The sequence below is a fragment of the Cryptotermes secundus genome, unplaced genomic scaffold (assembly GCF_002891405.2).
Source record: "Cryptotermes secundus unplaced genomic scaffold, Csec_1.0 scaffold5, whole genome shotgun sequence".
Classification (NCBI taxonomy): Eukaryota; Metazoa; Arthropoda; class Insecta; order Blattodea; family Kalotermitidae; genus Cryptotermes; species Cryptotermes secundus.
Window position 1 is genome coordinate 5651142 of NW_019724742.1, and position 22751 is coordinate 5673892.

The following is a 22751-nucleotide window of genomic DNA, read 5'->3' on the forward strand; positions in this document are numbered from 1 at the left end:
GTCAGGATTATTAATTATTAGACTTGTGTCATCCGCAAACAAGACTGGATAGGATACATCAGATATGGCATTAGGCAAATCATTGATATATAAAAGGAAAAGCAAGGGACCAAGTATGGATCCTTGAGGGACTCCTATGGTAACAGGCTCCCATTTAGAGTAGATATAATTGAGTCAGAAACAACTAGTACTCTCTGATATCTGTCTGATAAATAGGATCTAATTACATCATTAGCCCTTCCCTTAATTCTGTAATGATTCAACTTTGAAAGCAGAATATCATAGTTGACACTATCAAAGGCCTTGTGAAGATCACAAAAAACAGCGCCCACAATTTCTCTGTTATTTAAAGCAGTTAAGATATTATTAATAAGATAGTAAGCTGCATCATCTGTTGATCGTGCATGTCTAAATCCAAACTGTTCATTAGCAAGAATATTATTCTTCTTGATATGTTGTTGCATTCTATTATAGATTACTTTTTCAAAGATCTTAGAAATTGATGTGAACAGTGAAATAGGTCTGTAGTTTGATGTGTCATTTTTATCACCTTTTTATATATGGGCTTTATTTCAGAGAACTTTAATCTTAGTGGAAAATTGCCAGTTGTTAGCATTCTATTACATAAATAAGTTAGAGGAGAAGAAATATAGGGACTGCTAACTTTTAAAATTTTAGTGGATATCCCATCATATCCATATGAATTTTTTGTTTTCAAGGATTTTATAATATCTTCTATTTCCTTTGACGATACACAATTTAATGTAATAGGGGGAAAAGGTTGATTACGTGCCCTAGATAGATAAGATATAGGATTTTCTTGGTTGGAAGTGTCATTAGCTGAGCGATTATTTTTAACAACTGATACAAAATATTTATTGAATTCCTCAGCAATAATCTGAGAATCTGAGGATAAATTACTGTTTACCCTTATAGTACTTATGTTGGGTACATTAGATTTTATGTTTGAAGTACTCTTTACAATATTCCACACAGTTGCAATTTTATTATTTGAATGAGTTATAATATTATTGTTTTTTTTTTTGTTTTTTTTGCAAGTTTGATAACAGAAGTTAAAATTTTACAGTAATTCTTATAAAACTTAATTAAATTTATATCATCACTAGTTCTTTGAGCTAAATAAAGCTTTTTTTTTTTTTTTGTTTATACATGAAATCCTGATTCCAGGCGTTAGCCAGGATTTACTGGCAGAGCGGGTATGAACTTTTTTAAGGGAAAACTAGAGTGAAATATTGTTAAGTATACATTCAGGAAAAAGTTAAAGGCAGTATTTATATCTTTTTCATTAATTACGTCTTCCCATAACTCATAACTTAATCATAACATATCAGAGAAATATCTCTTTTTTAATATGCCCTTATGTCATATTGGTAATTACATACTAGTTTGATTATAATATCACGTGATAGAGTGATTACAGACGGGGTTTGGATTGGTAATTAGATTTATTGAACCCTTACAGATCTTAACTACAAATAACTAAAGCACTGTCACTAATTCACATACACAATGCAATTCACTACAGTGTGTACTAAGTCTTCACAGTCTACTGTGTCTTCTTCAGTTGCTGCCTGATGATGGATCCTCTGCTTCAACTAACTCCTTGCTGCAACTGTTGACTGTCAACTAACTGAACTCTAGACTTGTCCTGCTTATAACTTCTCAGCCTGGACCATGCACAAAACACCATTCCTCTGTTGCATTCATGTCTTTTGGGATGCCCACATGATTGCCACTGTGTACTGCCATTTTTTGTTTTCCAAGTGCTGTGCTTGTGACATCTGTGATTGGCCTAGCCTCCCTTCCCCTTGGCCCATTTCTCACGGTGATTACTCTCCAGCTGTTCGTGCTGCTTCCTCCTCAAGGCAGCTCACCCTGAGCAGTTTCCTCATAAGCTGCCACTCAGTCCAGGTGTATCACCATCATCCTTCTTTTTCATTTGGGTGGGAGCCAGGTCCTCCAAAATGTCCAGTCACTCATTTTCCTCACCTGGATGGAATACACAACTTCTTGCCTTTTGATCTCCAGTTTTACGATGATTCTGAAGGTCCTGTCAGATGCTCTCTCCTTCCTCAGACATAGCTGCCATCTTGCACCACTGTCCTTTATTCTTTTGTTCCATTCTGGGCACTTCCATTGCCTCCCCTTGACTGTTGGTCCTTTATGATTGCGTCCCTTATGCCATGCAGGAATGGAACCTTGAGTCATCCATCTGCAGGTGGCGGCTAACTTCTGGGACCCACTATCTCCCTGGGTCCATTTCTTTTGCTGTTGGTGACCCCGTGTGGTTAGATGCCCTGATGCACTGCTATAGCCTCCGTCTTTTTTTGATTGGCCTCAGAAGTAATGGTGTCCAATTTCTTCAACCTGTCTTTGAAGACGTCCATCATATCTTCTAGCCAGGCATTTATCTTTTCTTGATGTGTGTTTATCTTGGCTTTCAGATCTTGAGTGGACTCTTTCCTGTCTTGGTGGATATCCATCTGGGAGATGAGAGTACATTGAAGGACCTGAAACTTCTCATTATCAGTGCCTATTTTGGGCTTCGATCTTGCTTCTTGACTGGCCAACAGGTGTTCCAGTTCCCACTTCTGGCAGTAGTAGTCATATGATTGAGTGTGACTATATACTGGGTCTGAATTTGTAATTTTATTCATCAGACTCTTTGATATAGCATGTGACTACACTTTACATTTCACTATTACAAGATAACTCTCTTTCTGTTTGTGAAGCTTACAGTAGCTAATAAACTCCATGGAATAGTCCTTCAGGAGAAGTGAGTTTTCACTGTTCAAAGAATTTGTCTCCTTTTATAGATCCCAATGGTTTATTCCCATGTTCACAACAATCTGCCATTAGACCCTATCTTGAGGGAGATGAATTCGGCCCACATCCTCACATCTTTGCCTAGTTCTTAAGAGGTCTTTTCCCATCAGATTTTCATAAGAATATTTTGCATGCATTTCTAATCATCCCATTTGTGTTACGCGCCCCTTGGATGTCATCTTCCTAATAATGTTTGATGAAGAGTATAATTTATAAAGCTTCTCATTTTGCAGTTTTCTCCTTACTCTTATGTCAAAATATTCTCCTCAGCATCCTGTTTTAGAAAACTCAATTTATTTTTTCCGAAGTTTTACATTCATACAAAACTATGGGTAACCTTTTGATCAATTTAAATTCATGTATTTTATTTATTGACAGTAAATCCTTAATGTCAATGATTCAAGTTACTCAAGTCCATAGATACATGGATACACAAGTAGATTTTTTATTTGAGCAGTATAGGTATTTTGACTTATACCATCATTAGTGCAAGATATCCAGGTTGTATATTGTGACATGTTTGTTGAAAGCTGAGACATGTTAGTAGGTTACAGCACAGTAAATGCCATGTCGGCATAGCAACAGTTGTTCACACAGATGTAGAAGAACTGTCAAAAGTGATGTTTTCTGTGCGGTCCGTCCTGACAGCTGCAGGCATAATCAATATTGCAGCTGCAAGGAAAGGTGTTTTCTGTTGGGTCTATCCCAAGGTTGTATGACAGGGACCAACATATAGAGAGTCTGCACCCCACATGGGGTGGGTTCAAATACCTCAACCTTAGCCCTGCGAGTTGTAGGAGGTGACAAAAAGGAACTCACTACCTGGGGGTATAACTGGGACACTCTCTTCCTGGGAGATATAAATATGGAAATCTGGCCCTTGGGCGGGGGGAGCCTCAAACCTGAGACGGTAAAATATGGGCATCAGTCCTGCAGGACCTAGACCTGAGAATGACTGTGCTGGAAAGGGCCAGCAGCAGCTGTAAACAAAAGACCCATCCTCTTGTCAGAGAGGGCACCCCACATCAACAAATAACTGTCTGACAGTAAAAAATCTTGTCTTGGGCCCCATATGGGGCTTGACACCAAGGCAGATTGGCCGATTGACCAACTGACCATCAGTCATAATATAGCTTTGACTTGACTTTGACTTTTGGGAATCTGTAAGCAGGGAGACCAGTCCAAGTCTGATACTGTTGTGAGACAGTTGTCCCTGCTGGAGGTGTGGGAGACAGAGGAGCCCCCATTGTAAGTTGTAAGACAGTCACTGGCCAGTAAGGACGTGGACACAGAAGCTGAGGAAGCTACATCTTGGGAATCTGTTACCAGGCGACAACCGGTGAAGATGCAGCAGACTGAGAAGAGTTAGTGTGTACTGCAGTGAACTGTAAAGTATGTGAATTAGCGATAGCACTATAGTTACTTGTAGTTACAGATCTGTAAGTGTTCAGCAAATCCAGTTACCAATTCAAACCCCATCTATAGTCACCCAATCATGTGACAGTATTGTATGTCATGATGCATACCTTATCTAACTTTGACTATCCATTGAAATGAATGTATATGTTGGACTTAATGCATTTTTCAACTTACACTGATACATCTTCAATGAATTCATAATTTAAGTTGGGGACTTATGTATTTATTGATTTGTAGTTTATTTGAATTATGTAGGGTTGTATGATTGGATGACAGTGAGTAATCAATTGTAAAGGAAGCAGATGGAAGCTCATGGCATAATTTGATGTACTATCCTGACATTTTTATGCAAGAAATGAGAAAAACCATGAAAAAACATGGTCAGGATAGTTAATGTCTAGTTGAGATTCAAGCGGGGCACCCCCAAAATAAAAGTCTGAAGTGATACTGCTTGAGCCACTTGCTTGGTAAATGTCTATATAATTGAAATTTATGACTGTGAAATTGCTATATGTTTAAGATGGATATGAAGCAGATCTGTTGTGTGAAAACTTCAGCGCATTTGGATTGCAGTTGTGTACTAATTTAATTGTATTTCATCCATTGCAGCACTGTTTTCAACCTTGCTCCTAAATGAACCCAGTGTAGCGCAACACATTATCCATTATGTTGTGCACTGTGCTGCATCTACTACAGGTGGTATTCCAGATCTGCAGTCAGAAGACATACAAGTGCTCCTCAGGTTAAAATCTCTTCCTCCCCTCCCAGGCCTTGTGAAGACAGGTCCTGAGAACACCTCATCTGGACTCATGCTCCTGCAAGGCATTCTTGTTGCACAAACTCTTCCTATAAAATATATGTGAGTTCCAATTTCACATTTATATTTTAAGATATTGAAGGAAACTCAGAACCGCACATCTCTGCTGACCTGTTCAAAGCCGAAAATTTCAAAATATAACAAAAATCTGGTGCATTATTATGTGTAATACCTGTTGGACTGTGGAGCCTGGACTGCTGTGGGAATCTGGTGTTCCCCATTCAGAGGTAAGGGATGGAGAAGATGTGTAGAAGTATCCACACTGAATTCAGCCAATTGCAGGCCATCATGTGTTAACTTCAGAAGTGTAGATAAAGAAAGTAACAAACTGAATAAGGCATAGATGATTCCAGTGCATGTATATAATTAATTGCTTTACATCAGTAATGTTTGAGCTTCTCATGGCAGTGAGTGTGGAACTTTATTTCCTTCTGGGTTGTAATGCCATATATGCTGCAGCATTTTGTTTCAGAAGTGTTTGTGTATGTTTTAATTAAACAGTGGCATCTAGGGCAGACCTGTTTCTCCATCTTATTGTGCTGTGTTCCTGTTTGTTTGTTTGTTACATTGTTGCAGTGCTGATTAATGATATGTTGCTGCTGGTGTTTATAATAGTAAATGGCCTTCAATCTTTGAGGAAACCTGGCAACAGGGCTGAGCTGGCACAACATTCCTAACAGATTGCTGCTGTAACTGCCAATATCAGAGTGAGTCATTAGCACTGATAAACATGCCCACTCTTGCTAGAGTAGAGTGGATGGAATGTTTCTCCACAACTACTGTGTCCTTCTCCGCTAGCGAGAGTGCAGTTATGTTGCTGAGTCCTCACATCAGTTTCTGTACATGCACACATTTATAAGAATACTATAAAAAGATAACACAAACTTACTGTGCTCTATAACAGGTTTCTGCTTGCAAACATGGCTTGCATCGCATAAATAAATTATGCAACACTTTCTGAAGTTGGTCCACGGTAATTGAACCAATTATGCATGTTATTTCATTCTTCAGAGCTTCAGTAGTGCAAGGATTATTCTTATAGACTTTTCCCTGTTGGTTTCCCCAAAGATGAAAATCACAAAACTGAGATCTGGGAGGCTACAGTCCCGTGCTGATTATTCTGTCTTCAAACACTTCCTGTATTGTGGCCATGGTTGCATTAGCCGTATATGCTGTAGCGTTATCTTGCTGAAAATACCCATATTGTCTTTCTTCGGCAGTCAGCTGATTGAATAACAGATTCAGTATGTCATTAATGTAGCAATCTCAGTTCACGGTTCCATGGAAAAATAAGGGGCCAATGATTTGCCGCAGACTTACAGCACACCACACCCCCACCTTTTCACTTTTTAATGGCACTTGCTGTATAGTGTGAGGATTTTCATCACTCCATATTCTTACATTTTGTGCCTTGACATGACCACTAACGTGAAACCACGCTTCATCAGTCAGGAACAGAAGCTGTGGATCCACAATTCCATTGTGCACATTTTGCAGGAGCCAGTTGCAAAAATGAATTTCTGCTGCATAATCTGGTTGTTTCAGTTCATGCACAACTGTTGTTTTTTACAAACGAAATTTGATTAATTTTGTGGCTTTGAAAGCAGATCCTAGTGAAAAACCGGTTTCCTGTGCTAAATGTCTTTAACGATTTTCTAGAACTGATCTGTAGTCGTGCCTCAACATCCTGGACCTTTTCTTAAGTCAGCACAGTCCTTTTCAATTGCTCTTTTATGTCACACACTGAACCTGTGGCCTGCCACTTTTTCACAAGCACGGATACACACGACTTTGTGGGAACTGGCTAGTCAGAATATTTACGACGAAACTTACAGATACGTTTTCTGTTAGTTCTTTTTCCTTGCAAAAGTTTTGAGCCATGCTGAAGGTCGGCTCGCTCTCGGCGTGACATCATGGCGGCTGCCATTCCCGGATTCCATCCCCATCCCTAATACTGTTGATGTACTACCCTCATCAGCCGACCCCATTCCACCTCCTAGTCTTGGAACGAGGAGAGATTTACTGTGCAATCTGGCGGATGACGTGGACTGGAGAAGACGATTACCAGCTAGCAGGGTTCGTTGTTGGAAATTCTGTTTCGGCTGGGTTACTTCAAAATTTGGTTTGGTATCTGGCTGGCTGGTAAAGTAAGGCTGCCCGCATCTCAAGCTGTTGGGTAGGACTGTTGCGATGCGTGTTATCATTTTGTATTTACCTGAATCTGTAGTATTTGTGTTTGTTAGGGGGTAACCCATTCAAAGCCCAAAGGAAGTTGGAAACTGGGGTAAGTTGGTTTATTTTGTGTCGCAAGTTCCGGCGACAAGAGATTGCTTAGCAATCATGTATTGGGTTGTTGTACCCCATGTTCTGCCAGGATTATGTGTTTCTTTGTTATGTCTGTACTTTATTTGCTTCGTTATTAAACTTTCTTTATTGTTATGTGAGGCCAACATACCACTGTAGCTCCTCCACATAGCTTGGATACCCCACATCTATCTCAGGGAGCATGTAAACACAGCAATAGAGCCAGCAATGATGGGCTGCTTCTTCTCTCTTCACATCTCTCATAATGAGTAGCATTTGAGAGAAGAATGGGAAGGGGGCTGTTCAGTTTTGACAATAAACACAAGCTGTTCAATAGTGAACTTCATTTCATTATAAATGTCTACTGCCTATCAGCACCTCTAACACAGACTGACTATTAATGTGATTTACTGCAGTGACAGGACCCATGTTTATCAGCGCTAATGACTCATTCTACTATCGGCAGTTACAGCAGCAATCTGTGAGGAGTGTTGTGCCCGCTCAGCCCTGTTGCTAGGTTTACTGAATGATTGAACGCCCTTTAGTTGTACATTATATAAGGTGTCCCAGGTGTTTGGTGCCATACTTCAGGAGCGTACTGAGGGTTCCCTATAAAGCAAATTTGAAATAGGACGATGACCAGACAATGACTGGTGGAAAGACAGCAGACTGAAAAGAATTAGTACATGCTGTAGTGAATTTCAGAGTGTGTGAGTTAGTGATAGCGCTATAGTTGCATGTAGTTATAGTCTGTAAGTGTTCAATAAATCCAATTACCAATCCAAACTCTGTCTCTAGTTTTTTTATCACGTGACATTTATGACATACTCTACTCTTTTGGAACATCCATTTTTGGCACATTTGGAATCCTGTGAAGTGCCTGTAAAGTTTGTGCAGTTTAGCCATCCGTCTGTTCATGCACATGGAGGAGCTTGAGAAGTGCTGGGTGGATTTTCATGAAAGTTGATATTGAAGAATTCTTTAAAGTGTCATACTATTTCTGTTTTCATTTAAATCAGACAACTTTAATGACCACCTTGCATGAAGGCATAATTGTGCTTCTTTGCATGTATATCTAAATATTTATTAGGTAGGGCAATTTGAGCTAAAAGTTGTAGATAAAAATAGAACACATTTCATGCCTAATGGACTTTCTCCATAAGTCATACAGTTTTCAAAATAGTCAAGTAAATGGTATGTTGTGAGTACATTTTTTTAACTTTCATATCCAGGAGTGAGCTATCTCTTCAGGAATACAACCACAGTCAAGAAAAACAAAAAAAACTACAGTAGACCCTTGCTAATCTGTTTACAGTTAATTCGGTTCAGAATATGAGAAATTAAGAATTCTGTTCACAGTTGAGTGCATGCTTCAAAAGAAACAAGGGATTTAGGAGCAAGAGGACTTTCGGACTGTGTTGAGGGCAGCCGGAGAGACTGAAACCATACAAGAAAATATCCATCAGCACTGCCTGTATTATAACATTTTCAATTTATTTGTTTTGTATATATATATATTTTTTTTTTCTTTTAGGGCTATCTTTTTCTTCGTTCATTCAGATGACCTCCCCCCCCATTTAATCCGGATTAGTGAGGGGTTTTTTATTGATTACGGACTCTATTGGGGCACGCAGTAGCGTAGTTGGTTGAGGTCGCGGGTTCAAGTTCCGATCAGGTCATTGGATAATCCTTCCAGCTGCACTATGGCCCTGGGGTTGTCCCAGCCTCTTACCAGAAATGAGTACCAGGAATTGATTAAATAATTTTCCTGGGGAGTAAAGCATGGCCGGCACGTTATGCTGACAACCTTATCGCCATCTTTGAGCAGATTGTCTAGATAATGTGGGAACCTCAACGTCTCATGACCCTGTGGGCCTTCACGGCTTGTTACAGGGATAGCTTTACTTTTCTACTATTTTGGACTCTGTTAAAATCAGATGTTTTATTTCATAATGTTCTCTGTTGCAGTAGCATTTTGGAGCAGATATTATTCAATTTATATGTATTTATTTTTTGTTTAAAGTGTGTAATGGCAGTAAACATTGTAGCCTTAGTACTTGTTGTTTATTATTTCGGTATGTAGTTCCGACTTGTCACCAATTTGAGTATGATCATCTGACAGTGAACAGTTGTGTGCAGATTTAACATTTGGTAATTGTGAGGAACATCATTTCATTTATATTTCTTTCTGTTGAATGTGCCTGTTAAGCATATACATTTACATTCTTGTTAATCTAAATATTTTATTTGTCTGCCAACCTTAGTTTCATTATAACTCATTCTCAGAGTGCTGTCAGTTTATCAGAATTATCTGTTAACTGCGCAGTCAATATTTGAAACAAATTATACAAATAATAAGCATAACACCAAGCAGGTTGACATCACAGTAGTACTCCAGGCTTGTATACCTTAGGTACCTGTTTTAAATCTCAGGCAGGACACCAGCTGTCTTGCCATGATAGAACATCAAGTAGACCACTACTGCTTGGTTCCAAATACTTTCCATTTCATCGATAATCTGTTACATTGCCATTCAATGCAGTATAATCCAGTTACTGATGACATCATGAAATAACCTACAAAGGAAAACACAGCAAAATATGAATTATTGTTGTTTTTGGATACATATGCACGCACACAACTTTACATCAGTGTATGTTTTAGTGTGTCATGGGTGTGCAGAACTATATTTCAGTGTCCTGTGACAAGGAAATATTTTGAAACACTGCTGTGCATTGTGTAATATTAACTTAATATTTCTGTCTGTTCAGACGGAGTGCAGTATTCCGATGTCCAGATTCCCTCTGCCGCAGTCAGCAGGGGCAACGTGTAGCAGGAAATGTAATACAGTGTGTGCCACATTGCAGTGTTTGTGGTAGAGAAATGAAGGAGTACTGTAGAGCTCGTGACACAGGGGATCAGGTACTTGGTCTCCTTGTCAGTCCATCTGCATTAGAGAATCCAGGCTCAAAAGAGTTTGTCCGACACCAGAGCACTCTTGTTTGTTTCCAGGGTATGTTACATCATTCAATTGTTTGTCTGTCTATAATGGTAAGAAGTGTTTGAGAGGGTAAGCAGGCATTGTAAATTCTCTTTGAATTTCATTCTGCTCTTTCAGATGAATTAATGGTGGATTTGGAGTTGGGCGTCCGTTATGATGTTCCTGGTCTTCAGACTAACGCATATTTTCAAGCATGGAATGTTCAGCGTTGGGTGTCAGACACTGATGCTAAAATACGCCATCAAGAACTTCCTTCGCTTCTTATGCCTCCAGCAATTTCTGCCCTTAATGCTTATCTTAGGTATGTTATGTTATAGCTACTTTTGTTCCCATGTCCTGAAGTTTCTAACATGATTTTCAGTGTTTTATTTATTTATGATTTATTTACTGGAGATATCAGTAGCTGAGACTGTGTACTGTCGGACAGTAGTATTGTAACGTGCTGAAGCAGTTGTAGCAGTTGTCGCAGCGATGGACATAAGATAACGCGTCACAGTATGATCATTGAATAATGAATTGGGAGGGATGTGGAAGGAAGCAGTCATCACAACACTGTGGTTTAGGTATGATAGGATATTCTGTTGTTATCTCTGAAGTTTTGGAAAAGTCACACTATAGCCTATGGTGTGGTGGGGGATGAAGCAGACCCTCCTCATGTTCACAGCCTGGTCTCTTTGTCTTACACTGTTATCAATTGCTGATGTCATAGAGTTCTTTTGCTCCATAAGAAGAAATAATAATACACAGTGTGATTTGCTTTATTGTTCATTTGGCTGTAATATGGATTAACGAGTTTCCACTTTGTGTGTTACCCAGAAGGTTTACATGTGGAAGTAATCAGAAAGGCAGTCTGCTTTCTTTGGTATGTTCAGTGGATGAAAAACGCCATCTCCTGTTAATCAGATCAGGCAGGGATTTCTTCCAGTGTGTTCCACGTTGTCTTCATTTAAACCCCATTTAACATTTGTTGTGGGACCAGTGGATTTGAACACTGAACTGAGGAAGATCTTAGCTGGAGGCCATTTAACAATTGAATCATTGAAAGTGGACATTCAGTGAGGGAAAGCCCTAAATCAAGGAATACTAAATGGGGGTTCCATTGTACACCATGCAGTTTTTTGGATCTGTGAAGCCACCCACTTGAGATCCATCACAGTGGCTTTCTTCTGTCAGACAGGTCCATTAAGCTGGATATTTTCCAATATCATTTGCTGGAACCACTGATATTAATGAAGTTTGGAATTCTTCATTTGGTGGTCTTTGCATTTCATTTCTTTGCTTTGAATGTGTGCCCTACATTAACCTTACAAATATTGAGGGTTTATGTAGCATTATGCTACTTAATGGTGAAGGATTCAGCCCAAGATGCTTTGCAGTCTCAATCTGTGACACGTCTGGGTCACTTTCCAGCTCCTGAATTGTTTTAACTTTTTCCATATTGTCAGTTTCTATTTCTGCAATGCCATGGCCATTCTTTATTTGAAAATGACTTCTGCAGAACTTTGATACTTGCTTTCAGCACAGTCAGACACACAGTAATAATTTCTTACATATATGCAGAGATGGATACACTGTGTGGTATACCAGACAGATAAAAGTCTGGCAGTGCAAAAGTTGGACTGTGCAAAAGAATCCCCTTCAGTGTTACATAGAGGTCTGGTACATGTAGAGGAACCAAAGTGTCTTAGTAATATGCTGGTAAATTCTTAAACTGAGAAACTTTAAAGAGAGGAAAATAATGCTGTGGTGTATAGACCCTTTGCTAGGCAAAGACCTCAAAATAAACAAGATGACAAGTGTTGCTTGGCAACAGACGGTAAACATCTCAATGATATCCGAGCTATTGCTGGACAACTGCCCATAACAACAATAGAAAAACTGTTGGAGGTTAATGTTTTCTTTTTGGTCCACCCTGAGGCTGTATAACAAGACCCCATGCCAGCTGAATTGAACACCCATATGGAGGCGGGGTTGAATACCTCCACCGTGACCCTGCAACTCGTAGGAGGCGATGAAAACGGAAGTCTCAAATCTGAGACAGTAAAATACGGTTACGAGTCTCAAGGGTCTTGGACCTGAGAAAGACTGCGTTGGCAAGGGCCAGTAGCATGTAAAAAAGACAGACCCGTCCTCTCATCAGAGAGGACACCCCACAAAAAACAAAACCGTAATGTTCAACAGTAATAAATATCTAGGCCTTGACACCAAGACTTACTGACTGACTGAACGTCAGTTGCAATGTGACTTGAACTTGGACTTGAACTGAATTGAACTGAGGCAGTTGAGAAATATAACTCATGTTCCAGAGTTGTCAGTTGAGAGTTCAGTACTCAGTTGAAAATTTGGCTGCAAAGAGAAGACTAGGAGATTGGTGTGAAATGGCCACCAGCCTGGCAGTTGACAGTTAGTTGAGGGTTGGCAGTTCAGTTGAGTTCTGCTAGGGAGGATGGCACTTTTACAATTGACAAAGAGTTCTGCATGGGCAACTGTGACAAGTTGACCTGAATGTGGGAAGCTGAAGAATCTCCACTGTTAGAAGCCATTGCCAGAAAATGTCTGGTTAAGACATAGCAGGTTGGAAAAGGCTTAGCAGCTGCGGTACTGATCTGTAAAGTATGGAGATTAGCAGTGGCACTGTAGTTACTTGTAGTTCCAAGTGAAGTGTATAAGTGGTCAATGAATCCGATATGCAATCCATACCCTGTCTACAGTCACACCCCTAAATTGTGACAATACATTGGACAAGTGGAGCTTTGGCCATGACTACACAAATGTACCTCAGATATGGAGATCTTTAAGTTGGGGTTTCACTGTATCATGGAACAAAGACAGATCCCAGAACAAACAAAAATGACAATCTGTAAAGTGTATTATAGACGAATTCATTCACTCTCTCACTCATTCAATCATGGAACTAAATCCTTCTTGAGAAGCCACCAACTGTGCAGCTGCTCAAGAACTTTTCAGATTTTAGGAAACTGGAAAGTTCATCACTGTGTTCGCAAGAGCCCTTCACTGGTCCCTGTCTGTTGTAAACTGATTAAGATATTTAATGTTGCAACTTGAACTGTTGCAAAGGTAAGTGAGCAATATCCAAGCAGTGGTGATGGCGTTCTTGAGAAGTATCAAAGGAAAAACAAGACGGGGAAAAGTTAGAAATGAAATCTTTGGAGAAGTTGATGGCATCCAGAACTTGTTAGTGGAGTTAAGAGATAAATAATTTTAATGGTTTTGCCATATGAAAGGGGTAGATAGAACAGGAATACTGAGAAGGCATTGGAATTAAAATTTAAAGGAGAGTGACCAATGGGATGACACAGAAGAAGATAGTTCACGCAGGTCCTGAAAGGCATCCAGAGGAGTGGATAGATCTGGTAAGAAATTTGAAAGAAAGATTGCGGGATGAAAGAGACTGGAGACATTTTGCTCATTGACCCATATACAGTGGTAAGTATGCTAGGAGGAGGAGGAGTGGCAGTAGCCATAGCAACCCAGAGTTACTGATAGCTTGTACTGTTGTTGACTACAGGACTGCTTTCCACAAGTCAGCAAGCAGACTGACCTGTTGCAAGAGAGAAAATTATGAATGCCTTCCAGTCAAAATATTCTGTGACAGTTTTACTGAATTTCTTTGTATTTCCAGGACTTGTAAACTGTGGTTGTGAACTTGCCTGATGTGAATTATTTGGGAGTGGAAATTCACAGTAGTAATTTGTATTAGTAGGTGATAAGCATTATTTATATGTATTATGTGAGATTGTCTGTGAGAGACAAAGTTCATTGATTATGAAAACTGGAAATGTATGCTTTATTTAAAATATTTTTATATATTTTTTTAATTCCACAAAGTTTAGTGGGAACAGATGTCCCAAGAATAGTTCAAAATGTCATAAAAAATAGACATTTTCCTTTCCGGATGACCTCATTGGTATTAACATTGTAATATTTCCATTTATATGCTTTCAAATTATTTTTGTAAATTAATTCTTGTAATATATGTACCCATCATAAAAAATGTTCCACTGTCTGTTTTAGCAGGTTTATGCAATAGAAAAACTTTTGAAGAATATGGAAAATAATATTTCAAAATTCTCTCTATTTTAAAGGCTAGAAATCGTTTCTGTAGATCAGAATTCATAATTTTGGGTAATGTGGCATCTCTTAGGTACAGTCACAAGTAAGGTGTACTTTAAAGACTTTGCTTTGGTGAAAGGAATTTTGATTTATCAAGTAGGATTTGTATAATTCTTCAATATTTGTCTTTGTTTCTGTCCAACCATTATCCAGCATACTGTTTAAGAAATGTTCTGCTCTGTTTTGCATATGTAATTTTTACATAGTGATAACATCTAAAATATATCCAGTCATGTATTGAAGGTCTGTATTTTATATAATGATATGAAATAGTGATAACTGTATGTTGAATCAAGTTGCATCACGGTAGTGTAGTTGGTTGAGGCACTATGCTACAAGTCGGAAGGTCACGGGTTCAAATACCGATGAGGTCATTGGATTTTTTTCAATTGACCTAATCCTTCCGGCCGCACTATGCCCTGGGGTCAACTCAGCCTGTAACAGAAATGAGTACCAGGAATTAATTAAATAATTTTCCTGGGGAGTAAAGCGCGACCGATGCGTAAGGCTGACAACAACCTTACCGCCAACTTTGAGCTGATTATCTGGATAATGTGGGACCCTCAACGTCTCACAACCCTATGGGCCTTCACGGCCTGTTACAAGGATAGCTTTACTTTTACTTACCAAGTTGCATACAGATTTGGGATTCTCACATTGGTGATTATGAAGATTACCATCATTTGGAATGTGTCACCATGTAGATTGGTGGCTGGGCACCAGTGTCTTGGCGAAACCTTCTGCCTCCAGAGTACAAGGTGTCTGCAAATTCTTGATATTTATCTACCATGCCACATGGTGTCACATTCCAGAAGATGTCAGTTTGGCAGTTGTGTAGTGCTGATGGCACACCCCTTGAGCTGCTTATAATTCTTTGTACTTGCAGCCATTGTTGCCCAAGTTCCCCTTGGGCTTTGGTTGCAGCACTTGCAGCACAGATGGCTGCAGACATGTTCCCCACCCCAGCACTGCTGCACCTCAAGCTGGGGCTGATCCTCAGCCTTGCATCGCAGGTACAAGTTTTCTGTCACTTGAATCACTTCCAGTTGTGTCAGTTTCCCATGTTGTTGATTGGTCTTGTACTGTAAAAGTCTCATCAGTGTCTCTCCTTGGCTTTGATTGTAACATATCATCATGTGCTCTCCTGAACCATTTATTTGTCATATGTGAGTTACTAGACACAGGTTTCAGATTGATTATTGAATTTATTGGATGCTTATTACTCGTAACTTCAGATAGTTACAAGAGTTTCTCTGTCTGTTCAATCTAAAAATAATTGCAGTTCATTCCAAGTTGCTTTTGCCAGCTGAGTCATTCTTGGTTTGGGGCCCCACAGAACCCATGACCATATTTTACTGTTTCTTGGCTTGTGACTCGTCTGTTTGTCTGTCTGTCAAATTGCTGCTGGCCCTTGCCAGCACAATTGTTCTTGGTTTCAAGCCCCATATAGCCCATAATGGACTTGATTGGTCAAGCTGTTGCATAACAAAAGACATCTCCACTATTGTGGCTTTCAGGCATTATATCACAATATATTTCTTCTCATTTTACATCAGCATAGGATTAGCATATATATGAGCCAAGGTGGTAACATGTTTCAGCACAGGTTTGCCATCATCAGACCATTAAACATGCACAAAATGTGAAAATCTGTGTCATTGACTAGCACAAATACTTTAACAAGTTCACAGCTGCAAGTAGATAAATATAGTAGAAGTGGAATTTATCATATGAAATGCCTGGATTGTCCACTAAAGCACGTCAGATAAACAGGAAGAACATTTAAGAACAGATAAAAAGAACACCTTCACGACATAAAAAGTGACAATAGTAACTCCGGATATTCAAATCATATTGAACACCGGACAGACATACAGCACAGTAACAGATACCATGGAAATTATAACAGCAGGGAGGAAAGGACATTATTTGAATACTCTTGAGAAGTGTCATATTTAAAAAACCAATAAGGAAAATCTACACATGAATGACACTAGTATTGATACACACAACCCTATACTTAAAGAACTATATAAAATGTACACAAAATAACACTACACCCTCCCCCACCTCTCCCCACTCTTCAAAACCAGGGCATATAAACACGGAAGCAAACACACCGCATCTGCACTAATGAAGACAACACCACACGCTGCTAGAGGGAACAACGCACAAGCAAGGGGCAGATTGCAGACGTAACTGAACAATGGGCTAATGAACATAAAAACAAGCTGCTGCAACAAAACACCTGGAGATAAACATATACGAGTAGTTCCAAACAAATGGACGACACTCCTTGTGGGGTGAAATAGAATTTGACAAAAGCAATGCAAATTTTAATGGATTTTATTTCATTAAGTGCACTACAGCATGTGATTTTAGTTCATAGTAATGCAGTGTAGCAGTTTTAATATATTAAGACACCTGAAGATGGCCATCTAAGGATGAAAAATGTTGTGCTAAACTATAAGTGGAAGAAATAGATCCGTTTGTTGCATTATTGATGTACTGTGTTATATATAGACGTTTTAAATGGGGATAATCTGAACCATATAAGACATGAAACTAGCAGGCATTTCAGGAATAAAAAGAGGTAATAGCAGAAAGACACAATTAATGAGCTTGCAACAAACAGTAAGTACAAGAACATTAGAGAGAAGTAACTTAGTGAAGGATGAGAATGGTGATTTGCTTGCAGATTCCCACAATATTTTGAATAGGTGGAGGAACTACTTCTCTCAGGATTTACGTAGGGTCAGTGATGTTCAGCTGAGCCGTTAATTCCTGAACCTAGCCCTTTTGAGGTTGAAAGTGCTATTGCAAAATTGAAAAGATATAATTTGCCAGGTATTGATCAAATTCTGGCAGAACTTATTCATGCAGGAAGCAAAATATTACATTCTAAGATCCATAAGCTAATTACTTTTGTTTGGCATAAGGAAAGTTGCCTGATCAGTGGAAGGAATCTATTATTGTTCACAAGAAGGGTGATAAAACTGACTGTAGTAGTTATAGGGGGATATCACTGATATCAACTTCATACAAAATTTTATCCAATATTTTTCTCATAAGGTTAAGTCCATACATAGATGAAATTATTGGGGATCATCAGTGTGGGTTTTGACGTAACAGATCAACTACTGATCAGATCTTTTGCATTTGTCAGATACTGGAAAAAAATGAGAGTACAGTGAGACAGTACATCAGCTATTTGTAGACTTCAAGAAAGCCTATGATTCAGTTAGGAAGGAAGTGTTGAACAATATTCTGTTAGAGTTTGGGGTAGCCATGAAACCAGTTAGGCTGATTAAAATGTAGTTAAACGAAACGTATGGTAAAGTCCATATAGATAAAGAATTGTCTGATAATTTCCCTATCCAGATTGGTGTAAAACAAGGGGATGCTTTATTGCCACTCCTTTTCAAATTTGCTTTAGAACATACCATTAGGAAGGTCCAGGAATACCAGGTAGGACTGAAATTAAATGGAACACATCAGCCATTGGCCTGTGCTGATGATGTGAATCTACTGGGTGATAATGTAGATACCATAAAGAAAAACACGCAGACTTTAAATGACATAAGTAAAGAGGTTGGTCTAGAAGTAAACTGAGAAAACTAAGCATATGTTGCTGTCTCATCACCAGAATGCAGGGCAAGATCATGGTATAAAGATAGGAAACAGATCTTTTGAAAATGTGGCACAGTTCAGATATTTTGGAATGAGGATGACAAATCAAAACCTGATTCAGGAGGAAATTAAGAGGAGATTGAATTTGGGTGATGCTTGCTACCATTCAGTCAAGAACCTTTTGTCTTCTCATCTGCTGTCCCAAAACATAAAAATTAGAATATAGAAAACTATAATTTTGCCTGTGGCTCTGTATGGATGTAAAAACTTGGTCTCTGACATTAAGGCAGGAACATAGACTGAGGGTGTTGAGGATAATATTTTGACCAAAGAGAGAAGAAGTGACAGGAAGTTGGAGAAAACTACATAATGAGGAACTTCATAACTTGTACTCTTCTCTAAGTATAATTAAAATGATAAAGTCAAGGAGGATGAGGTGGGCAGGGCATGTAGCGCAAATGGGGGAGAAGAGGAATGCATATAGGATATTGGTGGAATAGCCAGAAGGAGAGAGACCACTAGGAAGACGAAGACATAGGTGGGTGTACACTATTAATATGGATCTTATGAGAGATAAGATGGAATGGTATGAATTGGATCAATCTGGCTCAGAATAGGGACCAGTGGAGGGCTCTTGTGAACACGGTAATGAACCTTCATGTTACATAAATTGCTGGGAAGTTCTTGAGTTAGCTGCACAGTTGGCAGCATTTCAAGAATGTCTCAACTTCATGGAGTTAGGTAGTTATTCAGACTGCTGTATGAGTTGCCTGTGTTCAAGCTATATGAAGCAGATGAAACAGTAAATATAGGCCAGGTTATGCTTCGATCTGTATGTGTTCCATGACCTGATGACAGCACATGTGTGCCAAGACTTAATACAATTTTAACTTGCATGTGTTGAAACCCATATTTATGTTGATGAAGAAGGACAGATATATACTGCTTTGATTCTTCTCTGTTAATGTAATCAGATTGTGTATTGTTTGAAATATTTTTAGCAGTACATGCACATTGCATGGAATGGCCTCAAACCCTGCCTGAGCTTGTTGATCACATCTTGAATGGAAACTCTTCATATGGTACAGTGAGATGAAGATTAATTTATTCAACCATAACCCATTCTTGAAAATGAAAAAGAAAAAACAATATCACACAGTGTATTTTAACAATAAAACAACATAACAGTGATAAAAAATAAAATGAAGGTAATTAAATAGACAAATTTTAACACATTTCTTGGATGTATAATTATGATAGTTTGGGTGTATTTCTTTAAACTGTCTGTATTAACTTCGTGAGGCATTTATGGTTCCTCCCTCACTTCTTCAGAATTAGGTGTTTCCATTCGAGTTGCACAACACTGACTACTACTGTAGTCACCATCCACACTAGTGTGGATGGTGAAAAACATAATGCAAAGTGTTATTTTCTGACAGAATTGTTATATGAGCCACAAAGCAACAAAGAAAGAAAAGTATTATTGCAGATGACCGTAACTCAAAGAGTATTGCTGTGGAAGGCTTCTGTATTGTAGAAGTTCACATCATAATTCATAAATGGCTTCCTTATACTGTCATGAATACTGCTTGTGTTTTAAGGGTAGAAATCACCCTCCAGTGCCAATATTGGCAGTAGGAGCAGATACTTTGGCTGCTCACCACCTGTTGCGCCATGCCACTCTGTTGGCCCAACGATGTGTCACACTCAGCTCCCCATCACACTGGGGTCCATTACATGGCACCGCACATCACGATGAGCAAGGCAACAGCTGGCTTGAAGCCGGAGCTCTTCTGCTAGCATCCACTGGTGTATGCTTTCTTGGGGACTGGGCAAAGTTCAAGTCCACTAATTTGCGCTCGTCAGTTCTTTCAGGTAACTTCCTATCATGTTCCCTCACTCATTTACCTCTGTCTTTAATGCATATTAAAAATGTTCACAGTCTCTCTTTAATTTAAAATAACATTAAATTCATACCATTTGCTACATGTTTCAGCCTTACTTGGCCATCTTTTGGAAGTTGTTCACTTTTGAAACTGTTGCACTGCACTAGATCTTAAGTTAAAATATTTCCATGCTATTGCATTATTGCTGTTTGCACTAAAATGTGTTTGTTTGAGAATAAAACTTTCTCTCCATTCTGAATTATTTTCCATTTGCAGTATCCATATTTGTGCCCCGTTTGTATGTCTGTTCTCACTAGTTGGGCATATATATCATACAAGGGACTAGTGAGAACATACTCACAGTACAGTACAATTCAAATTAAAGTCAGCCTCATGTTTTGCAATAACTGCATTGGCTAAGAGTGCAAATAATCAGTATAGCAGTGCTCCTCTGTTATGTGAATAAATATACAGTAGCAGTGAATTGTGACTCCTTATGAGGGTTACAACTAGTTAACTTTCTGCACCTCTATTCTGCTGTTCATGCTAATATGCAGTCACATTCATGACAACTCTATCAATTAGCTAGATGGAAATCTCAAAACTGAAATTCCACTTCTTGTGGTTAACGTTTCATGAGGACTGAACTTAGCATTCTGCAGAAGTGAAATAAATAAAGGCAGGAATGGTTACAGCAGTCTAGTGCATCTGAATCTCCTGTCATTTCGTTGCAGATGTTAGTATACAGAGACATTAGAGTGTAGGAATCAAGACCCTCCTATCTAGAATTAATTGATACATCCTGGGGGGGGGGGTCTTTCCCTGAGCTTAATTAATTAAGCACCATGCCATGAAGACATATAGGGGATTGAACCTTTGCCCTAGATGTAGGTGAGTTGTCAGTTTCATGCCCCAGCCGCTTTACCCCTGGTACTCATTGGATAGGAGGCTGGGTGGGCTGCAGAGCTGGTGTTGACCTTCCGGAGAAGAGAAAATTCTCTTGCCCCTGCTGGGAATCAAACCGTCCAGCCTGTGGCATAGCTGCTATACCAACTGAGCTAAGAATTACTCGTACTGTATCACTGACTGATTCTCATACTGTTCATACCCAGTCAGTTGGCATTTCTGGCTCGTTGCAGCAATTGAAAGTGGTCAGGTGACTGTAGACACACAAAGACTGGCTTCTTCAGGTCCTGCTGTTACCTCTCCCAAATTTCCTCTCCGATGCTCAGTATGGACTTACAGGTACTGGACTCCTGGAGAAAAGGGAGTTGAGCAGGTTCAGCTGCGCACCCTTATTGAGTGAGTAATTCATACATATTTGGGAATGTGTCCAGGACTTTTATTTGATAGAATTAAGTTTGGATTATCATTTGCAGAACATAATATGTAGCTCAGAGGTCATGTGAAGTACAAGACAGTTTATAGCAGTTAATAGTTCCAATATTGAATCCCTGAAAACAATGAATGCTGTGATTACAGTCTTCTATGTTTGGTAGATAGGCACCAGTGTTTTGGAAGGCTATACTGCCTTCGTATTCAGTGTGGATTCTGAAAGGAAGATCATAATTTTAATGCTACTGTGAGAGCCTCATACCTCACACAGTGAATACCTCAAAAGATGCCTTCTGCATTGTGTGAACCAGACATAACAAGGGACATGGTGGCATGCTTAGAACAGCTTACTATTTAATGATCATGTTCCCTGCAGTGTGTTTGGGATGCCATATCTAGCGGACACAGGCACAGAGGCGGACAGAGTGTCCCACAGCATGCTACAAGCAGCCATTGGCTTGGGAAATAATACCACTAAACCATACTATGCAGTTCCAGTTCATGAGCTACAACAGGTGAGATTAATGTAAGCACTTTGTCACTGCCTCAGGCAGCACTTGGTACTTGTGAGCATTTAACCCTTTGACTTATGAGCCCTACCATAGAACTACTTACTAGAAATGCCAAGGCTGCTTGGTAGTAATTGCAGTTACACAGAAAACCCCACATTACCTTCTCAATTGACTGTTTCTAATGATCATAGCTGTAGATCATATGAAAGCCTGTTCTTTCTTCTGCATATCAGTATGTCACACTTGGTGGAAACTCTGCACTAATTGATAAACAGTGAGCCAGTTTAAGTGTCTTGAGGCATAGAAAGGTTAAACATGTTGACTTCCTTTGTGTATTGGTGTGGTCACAGCAAACTTATTAGATGTGCACCTCATATCTTCAACTTGATCCATTTGTCCACATGTAAGAACTTTAGAACTTCTTTGCAGAATTTCCTTTCATTTGTTACTGGATAGTATTTCTAAAATATGTGTCTGCATTCCAGTTTTTGGATAAGATGGGTCGGTAGCATCAGACACTACATAAAACCTACATGCATTACTGCACATAACTCAGTGCAGTTCCCCAAACGTTTATCAACACAAATAATATTAAAAAAATGTCAAGCAAAATGAAACCCACATTTTATGGGCAGAATAGTTTTTCCGCACATCTTACAATTTTTGATGTACCTAAAACAGAGGGGGTGAATACATCTGAATTGTTATGCAATACAGATGTTCCTTGTTATTAGTTTTCAGTTTTGTTGGTGGAGCTGTGTGTATTTCTTACTAAGAATTCTGCACTAAACTGCTTTCAGTGTACTGTAATCATCATCATCATCAGTAATCTGTCAAGACGACAGGTCCACAGTCTCTTTCAAAAC

At 39.1% G+C, this 22751-nt stretch overlaps 1 protein-coding gene across 4 annotated transcripts in view; it reads left to right on the plus strand.

Annotated features, from left to right (window-relative positions):
• The window catches only part of LOC111862751 (minichromosome maintenance domain-containing protein 2), a 36861-nt gene that overhangs the window by 3096 nt on the left and 11014 nt on the right, over positions 1 to 22751 (plus strand). For 2 of the 4 annotated variants that reach the window (XM_023848410.2, XM_023848409.2), the window contains exons 3-9: positions 4876 to 5125; positions 10159 to 10400; positions 10506 to 10689; positions 15409 to 15535; positions 19754 to 20027; positions 21178 to 21340; positions 21750 to 21888. In XM_023848410.2, coding sequence (XP_023704178.1) covers positions 4876 to 5125; positions 10159 to 10400; positions 10506 to 10689; positions 15409 to 15535; positions 19754 to 20027; positions 21178 to 21340; positions 21750 to 21888 — 1379 coding nt within the window. Of the gene's footprint in view, positions 1 to 4875; positions 5126 to 10158; positions 10401 to 10505; positions 10690 to 15408; positions 15536 to 19753; positions 20028 to 21177; positions 21341 to 21749; positions 21900 to 22751 lie in introns of all 4 variants that reach the window. The other 2 variants (XM_033750784.1, XM_033750783.1) reach the window with 2 other exon arrangements.